At 47.4% G+C, this 8,572-nt stretch overlaps 1 protein-coding gene across 1 annotated transcript; it reads right to left on the minus strand.

Moving 5' to 3' along the window:
- Positions 1 to 1,719: 1,719 nt before the first annotated feature.
- Positions 1,720 to 8,572, minus strand: LOC108158464. Its single transcript, XM_033394781.1, is given in 8 exon segments — positions 1,720 to 2,532; positions 2,595 to 2,921; positions 2,923 to 2,986; positions 3,053 to 3,285; positions 3,363 to 3,691; positions 3,694 to 3,802; positions 3,804 to 5,042; positions 8,500 to 8,572. Coding segments are annotated over 7 exon segments (2,583 nt in total). The 5' UTR covers positions 4,815 to 5,042; positions 8,500 to 8,572; the 3' UTR covers positions 1,720 to 2,022.

Consider the following 8,572-nt stretch of genomic DNA (forward strand, 5'->3'; position numbering starts at 1 on the left):
CTTACAATGTTGCAACAGGATATCTATCCCAGCTGTTGCTCCGTGCGTCAGTCATTTAATTGTAGAACTAGCCTGAAGTAGATCGCTTCCTTATACCTAGAATTTTGCAATATACACCCGAAAATCTCTTTGATGACTTTGCGCGCTTTTATAATTTTTACTCGGCATTTGCATTGCAGATATTCACATAAACTAATGTGTCGAAAAGAAAATAGCACGTCCTTTCACAAGATCTTTAATTCCTGTCGATGAAATTAATATACCGGAGGATATAGCGACTCAAGCTAGAAGTTTTCTATCATTTTTAATGTTTCTTCATATTTACCCGTATTTTTTGATGGTTTTTTCCAATTTAAAATTTAAAAAAAAAGTACGAATTCTGTTTTTAGCACTCATTGATTGCATATGTTAGCTTCTGTTGGACTAGATCATTCCTACCATCTTCTTACTGCTCATATATTGTACTAAGCTGAATGTTGTAATTCGATTGGGAAAAATGTATTATACAACTAATTAGTGTTCTCTGCCTGGATTAGTGGATTATCAGCATTGAGTGGCTTATTGTAAGAGACCTAAAGCCTCAGTATGAGTGCGTTTGGGTTCTGCCTGTTAGACGATCCGCGGTCAAGAGGCTGATCCTGACGCTCTTCAAATGGAATGTGTAACATAAATAATAGTTGTTTATGTCACTGCGTTAATATACGCGCTTATGACTTTGCATGGGTTCACTACAAAAAAAACCAAGAGATCTGAGGTGAGAACAGTGTGTCCATGAGCTCACACAGTAGTGACAAAATAATCATTTATTATCACACGGAAAGATCATGGATTGTACTATCTACATACTTTCATAAAACGTAGCATACGTTAGCTTACAGGATCCGAAATCTACTTGGCTAGGAAATTAAAGATAATAGTAGATTTGAGCAACATTGGGTTCATCGAGTAAATTCATTGAGGTTGTACCGCGCAGATCTACGGGCTGCGCTACACGCCCGGAACTAGTGCTGCTTGATGAGGACGTGACCGGAGTGCCTCTTGTACAGGACCAGCGATATGTTGATCAGAAAAGGAGCAGCTAGCCAGAACATACGCGTGCCCCGTCAGGGAGGTGCTGGACCCAGACCCGGGTGAACTGGTGCCCGTGACTGTCCGGGAATGCAGGCATTTTAAAGATTATTGATTTTTCTCTTCAGCGGCTGCTGGTGAACAAGGTCACATCGCTCCAAGGAGCACACACACTCACCATTGTTGACGCAGGCCGTAAACACAATGGACGAGATGGTCAGGAGGAAGTAGGCGAGCGTGAGGAGCACTCGGCACATGGTTCAAGCCACCAGCTTCTATTTAATCTACGCTGGTGTTCCAAATGCTCCGCCAACAGTCGCTTGCATGTTTGTTGATATTTTATCGATATATCGATATGGGACCTTATATTATAAGGATGTGCCATTTCATACATCAAACGTATCGCAGAAAACTAAATCCCAGGTTATCTGGCTCATTATGAGCCAGCCAGGAGAGCAACGCTTTGCATGTGTTTTATTTTCGGTGCGATATTTTTTTCGACGATTAGATTAATAGAAATATCTAGACTGTAAGTGCTTACCAAATCACAGACCCAATTGCCTATTATATTCCAAGAAGGAAGAGTACGCAAATATTTCACAGCTCCTTATTATTATTATTCCGATATATCGATATATTAATGTTTTAAAATTGATACATTCGATATGGCAATATTAAAATTTATAAAATTTGATTTATCGATGTACGATATTTTTCAAAATTTACAATCCCAGTCGCTTGCTTATTATTTACATGCGTTGCCAGGACGAATGCCAGGCGAAGGCGCAGTCGACGAGGACATGCGCAGTGGACTGTGGATAGGACTAGCTGAGACCAAAACCACTGCTTCTTTGGCCCCTTTAATAAACTCGATTACAAGCCCATTCCATAAATGGTGGGACAGGAAATTTTGAAATGGAAGCTGGAAAAAGGATTAAATAAAAAAATCTGTGATCAATAGAGGCGCAGATACTGCAGTGCCTGGCGACTCTGCATCGGATACAGGTCGCCTACGTTGTACATGAGATCGACGACGTGGGTGGGGCGCAGCATGCGCCAGGGCATAAACTGGAGGGTCTTCTTGTCGCAGTGAACATCCTTGTCGATCTCCAGCGGCATCGGCACCTCGTAGTACAGCATCCGGCCGTCGACATTGCGCTCCAGGGTGCAGGGCAGGCCGATCTGATCGGCCAGGGCCTTGAAGAGGATGGCGCGCTCAAACTGGCAGCCACTGTGCACCATGCCCAGGGGTATGAAGTTAGTGTGGTAGACGTAGCGCAGTTCCTGAAGGTGGCATCGCACCGCGTGGCGGGAACACTCTTCCGTCGAGTTGAGGTCGAGGATCTTGAGGTTATCGTTCATCACATTGTGCACGACTTCGGCAATGATCTTGATGCGCTTGGCCACGTTATCAAAATCGATGGCGCTGCGCACCTTTGGCGGATTCTCCACCAGGCCGTGCATCTGTGAATCATCGGATGGGACATGGTTAGCAGCTTATTAAGGATTAGATGGGATAGACCCACCATCAGAGTTTGATTAAGCGTCTCCAGATATTTGGGTAGATGGGGATCGGCAGGACGCTTGCAGTAGCACCAGGTATGATCACCGGCACCATCGGACATCGGAAGGCAGAACGACGGAACTCTCATCAGATCCGCCTCATCCGCCTCCAATCGGTCAAAATTGACCACCAGAACGGCCTCCAGAGAGCAATTGTTGCGTAGAATGTCCTGGAGAGTGCGGAAGTCGTCAAACTTTTTTCTGGACACATAACAGTCCTTGCCGGCAGTAATGTCGGTGAAGGTTAGGCAGTTTCTAATGCAGAACTTCATCGTGGGGCACTTAGAGGGGCACTTCATCGATGGCCGGTCCCCAGGTGGACACGCAGAAGGCGTGTTTCTGGAACAGCATCAGGCTAAGATCGGGATTGGGATAGGAATATGATAATGCAGGGGGGTGAGAGTAGTTGGGAGCCGCTTACACTTCCAGAATGCCGCGATCTATGTAGGCGTCGATGAATTCGCTAAAGCGCGTGGTCTGCAGAATGAAGTTGGTCACAGCCGTCTTGACCAGATTAGAGAGCGACTTCAGAGCCCGCTTGATGGAGGACACAATGTAGTTCTCAAGCAGCACCTCACGAACATCCTGCTTATCGACGATGGTGCACAGGCAACGGAAGATGTTGTTCACGAGAATGGAATGGGCATAGGAGCGCTGTGGAAGTGGGTGAAAAATGCGTTATAGATGCCAAGACACCACAGAATGAGAGTGCTTCCTGAGACTGCCATTACCATCAAAAGTTGAGCAATTTGCTCGGTGAGCGGACGATGCTGGCCCAGGACTGTTCGGTACTCCTCGTTCTGGGCCAAACTCTCGACGATTACCAGCAGAGAGAGGATCAAATCAATGGAGAGAGTAGGCAGGCCCTGCTGAATGCTGGTGGTGAGGACGCCTGGAATGTCCAAGTCCGTCAGCTCTCCAGCCGTGTCGCGATAGGCTCCGGTCAGGAGGCGATTGATAAACTCGGCTGCCTGCTCCCGGGTCTTGATGATCACCTCCGGGGACTGGAAAATGGACACTAGCTTCTGCAGAGCCCCCTCATCAAACTCGGTCACAATTCACGCAGTGCGTCCGGATTATCGGCCATGTGGTTGTGCCCGAGGATCACGAACGTGGCCGGTGCCGGGTCGTTCTCCATGAGGCAGCCGAGGAACATGTCCGTGATCTCGGACAGTGTGCATCCTCACCAGATACTGCACGTACTTCGCAGTTTCCGCGAAGATGGATATGATGGTGCAGCGCAGCTCAAGGGACAGGATATCGATTTGGTCCTTCAGGTGCTCGACAATAAGGTCGAAGAGGTTATGCTCGAAGAACAGCTTGGTCATCTTCTCGGACCGGAGAGCCGTGGCCAGCACCTCAATGATCTCGACCGCATCCGGTCCTTGCAGATCTTCGCAAAATGCTTTGACCAGCTGCTCCAGGACATGGAAGCAGCGATGCAGCGGCTCAAACACACTCTGGTCGCTGGTGTCCACCAGGAGGGTCTTCAAGACTTTCAGGGCCGCAAGCCGAATCTCCTGGTATTTGCTGGTCACCTCACAGATAATGCGATCGATGGGAAAGTCGGGAAGAGTGGTAAACTCCAACATCTCCTCTGCACTCTGGATCAGAAGGATCTTGTGAACGGCCTCGATGGAGCTATGAATGGTGTCGGGATTCTCGGAGGTGGCAATCACTGCCTTTATCTTCTGCAAGAGCTCAAAGTTCTCCACAATTCCCTGGGCCACTTTGGGATCACGCAGGCACATGTTTAGCAGGTGCGAGAGATATTCTATGCAGAAATCGTCAGTTTCCTGCAGGTAGAAACTATAGGCCACCTCCAGGATGCCTTCAGTCGTCTCGGGCTCGAGCGTGTTCATGTCCGTGTTGTCCATTAAGGCGTTCATGAGGTACAAGGCGAAGCGTCGGATGATAACGTTCTCCGAATCAATGAAGATTTTCTTCTCCAGCAGCACTTCCAGCATTTTATGCTCCTTCAGCTCCAGTACATTCTCGTCCTGGCGCCGCGTAAAGTCCATTATGTGACTGAAGACGGTCAACAGGACGCATTCCTCCTTGGAGCTGAGCAAGTCCAAAGTCTTGACGAGGACATTAACCTCGGTGAATGACTTCTCCTCGGACTTTGTGCGGTCCGGGTAAATGGAGCGAGCTTCGTAAACTTTCTTCGTTACTTTAGACATTTTTGTTGAATATTTTGCTGCCGTGTTGTAACGGAATTTGTTTGTGTACTACATTTTTCTCACAGATCACTTTCTTTCTTTCATTTTTAAACAGTATCATTAGAAAGTAAACAAAAGTATAAATTGAAATACCCATTTTTTGTTAATTTTTTTAAATTCACAAGCGAATAGGTTGGAAAGAGGAATCAGATTAACGATGCGATATGTATCGATATATATGTAACATCCCTAGTGTGGAGATAATGTTTTTTATCCCCAATCGGCCGACTAATTATTTCGAATTAAACAAAACTCGGCGCAGAAATAAAATTACGATATGTTCTTTAATGCGTGACATCCAAATTGCAAGTGTGGCTTGCCTGCCCTTTACATTGCCGCTCCGATGGCTAAGCGCAGCTTCGCTCGGCCGACGTCGGTAGGCAGACGCAAAGCGGAGATAGCGAAGAGCGAGCTGGCAGAGAGCGTTTAGCAGGGCAAGCAAGCGCAAAGCTTTAACAAACAAATGAGTGACATAGACATAAGTAACAAACAAAATAAGCGGCTGAGGGCCAAGAATTAGGTGCTATTTGGCAAGCAGCTAATCGGCTGGGTTCTGCTCCGAACATTCACCCCCCGTTGGAAGGCAAAGGCTTTCAACAGATCCATCCTGAAGGGGCAGAACCGCTATTTTTCCAACGGCCCTCTTGAAGATGCTTGCTTGGGCGCAGCTGGCGGCTACGCTGGGATGATCGTCGAACGCAGCAATCGGCGCTTCTTTACGAAGGCGGCTTGTCGTGATTACGTCTTGATCATCGGGAACCTCTGTAATTGTATAGAATGGCAGGAAATTTGGCAATGTAGAAATTGTTGAAAGTTGAATTTCATTTAGCGTGGATATGTAGGTTTTTAATATATGGAAAAGTTCGCGCTGCAGTTCCTGATTCTCCGATCGCAGTTTTTCCACTTGCACCTGGCACTCGAGCAGCTGCTTCCTGCATTGCTGCTCTAAGTTTTGGTACTCCAGCGTTGTGAGTCGAAAATCGTCAATAGAGATGCACGAGGAATTTTCAAAAGCGGCTAAAGCTGCACGCTTATTCTCCGAGCTATCAATGCTTCCTGATACTATCCAACCAAGTTTTGTCTCCTGCAATGTTGGCAATTGGGCTGATAGTCGAATCTGTCCGACGCACATTAAATCGAAGAACAAACCAGAACCTATCAACAGATCGATACGTTGGGGCTTGGAGAAATTAGGATCAGCTAGTTTTAGATTATTCGGCATTGGCCAATCCTTTGCGTCTACGCCGAAGTTAGGCTGCATTTCCGTAATTGAGTTGGTGACAATTGCAGCGAAGGAAGCTCGATAGCTTGCGTCCTGGGATTGTACAACTATATGTACAGACTTGCTCGAAGGTAGAATGGAATCTCCGATTCCAGAGATGTGAACATAAGACGAGCGATGATCCAACTGCAACTGATCAGCAAGTCTAGATGTTACAAAGTTTGCCTGTGATGCAGAATCCAAAATGGCACGACATGGGATAAGTGCTCCATAACGATCTGTTACATGGACGAGGGCAGTAGGTAGCAACACGTTCTGGCTAGGCTGAGATTTCTGGATCGAGGGGGGAGGGCTGGAACACCCGCTTGCTAGAAGCACAGTCGCGGCCTCTTGCTGGATCGATTCCTCGGCCGGTGAAGAGGAAGATGAAGCACCAGTTCCCGATGGAATGTGGAGTAGCGTGTGATGTTTGGCCTGGCAATGCCTGCAAAGTCCTGACCTGCACCTCTGCAATTCATGGCCTTTGTTGAGGCAGTTCAAACACAAGCGGCTCTTCTTTGCTTCTTTGTATCGTTCAAACGCAGAGAGATTCAGGAATGCCTGACATCTAGATATGTAATGCTCGGAGGAATTGCAATGGTTACATATGGGGTTAGGATGGTCGTTACTGGAGGTGATAAGGGTGACAGGTTTGTCTTCTCCCACCTGTTGACTAGGACTTGTTGCCATGGCTGATCCCAAATTCTCCAGCATCCGACATCTCGCTTCCAGAAATGAGGCCATGCTTGACCACCGAGGCAATCCTGACGTCGGCAAGTTCTCTTCCCATTTCTCCTTTGTTTTGTGGTCCAGTTTCGTGCCTATGTTGAAGATTAGCAACCCATCGGATATCTCCTGCGGGGTCGCTAAGGTCTGAAGTGCACGCAAGTGCGAATTGATTTTGTCGCTGAGCGCGCGCAAGCCGATAGCCGAGCCCTTCTCCACCCCTTGCAGCCCGAAAATAGCCTTGACGTGTGCCTGAAAATGTAACAGTTTATTATCGAATCGCAACATTAGTAAATTCAACGCCTTGTCGTAATTCTCCTCAGAAAGTTCCAAGGAACGAATCGTATCCAGCGCAGCACCATCTAGACATCCACGAAGATATTGGAATTTTTCGATGATTGGTATACGATGGTCTTTGTGCACCATTGTCGAGAACATCGAGTGGAATTCTGGCCAATCCATGTAGTTCCCACCGAATCGCGGAAGCTGCAACTCGGGCATTCGAGAACGGCCTATACTATTATAGGCGAACAACGACGAATTCCCCTCGAGAGTATGCCGAGCCGTTGAATTGGCAACATTTACCGTGCGAGCAGCCATCAACTCCCGCGACAGCCTGGACCTAACCTTGACATAAACATTCGAAAAGTCCAGCCGGGCATCATGGGCTAACTGCAGGAAATCCAGCCTTTCAAGGCTCGTTTGAGCGGCATCGAAATCCGCATTCATTCGCTCGAATTGCTCTAAGCGAGCTTGAAGTTCTGCCTCATCTAACTCGGCAAGCTCTTCCTTCATAAGAAAGCGATCCATGGCCTTTAGTTGGCGCGCGATGGACTCGGCCTTGTGCTTGTAGAAATCTACATCACTCGGCATTGCTGCGTTCGCGACATTGGTAGGCTCAGGTGCTGCCATGTTGAGGTTTTAAAAGAGTCTCTCAGCACGACCGAAAAAGACACCCTGTATACGTATAAACGTGGGAACCGAAAGCAAAGGGATTACAGCTAATGCCTTTAGCTGTGCGGCTGTGCGAGCTGTCCGATTCCGCTTTGTACTCCGCTTGTGTGTATTAGTGAGTTCGCTGCCCTGCCTACCGCACTGCACTGACCGAATTGTCGCGACAGAGAAACTAATAGCCAGCAATGCGTGTATGTAGGTGTATGTAAGTGTGTTTTAGCACCGAATTGTGCTTAACCGCCGAAAATTTGCTAGGGCTAACGAATGTCGATCGCGAATGTTTATTAATTGACACTGCAACTCAGAGATCACGTCGGGGTCACCAAATTTTATGTGGAGATAATGTTTTTTATCCCCAATCGGCCGACTAATTATTTCGAATTAAACAAAACTCGGCGCAGAAATAAAATTACGATATGTTCTTTAATGCGTGACATCCAAATTGCAAGTGTGGTTTGCCTGACCTTTAAATTGCCGCTCCGATGGCTAAGCGCAGCTTCGCTCGGCCGACGTCGGTAGGCAGACGCAAAGCGGAGATAGCGAAGAGCGAGCTGGCAGAGAGCGTTTAGCAGGGCAAGCAAGCGCAAAGCTTTAACAAACAAATGAGTGACATAGACATAAGTAACAAACAAAATAAGCGGCTGAGGGCCAAGAATTAGGTGCTATTTGGCAAGCAGCTAATCGGCTGGGTTCTGCTCCGAACACCTAGCATCAGTCTAAAATGCACTAATATTACCGCACGCGTAGCGTTCTTTTTGAAATTAACAAACGAATGGGG

The sequence above is a fragment of the Drosophila miranda genome (assembly GCF_003369915.1).
Source record: "Drosophila miranda strain MSH22 chromosome Y unlocalized genomic scaffold, D.miranda_PacBio2.1 Contig_Y1_pilon, whole genome shotgun sequence".
NCBI classification, from domain to species: domain Eukaryota; kingdom Metazoa; phylum Arthropoda; class Insecta; order Diptera; family Drosophilidae; genus Drosophila; species Drosophila miranda.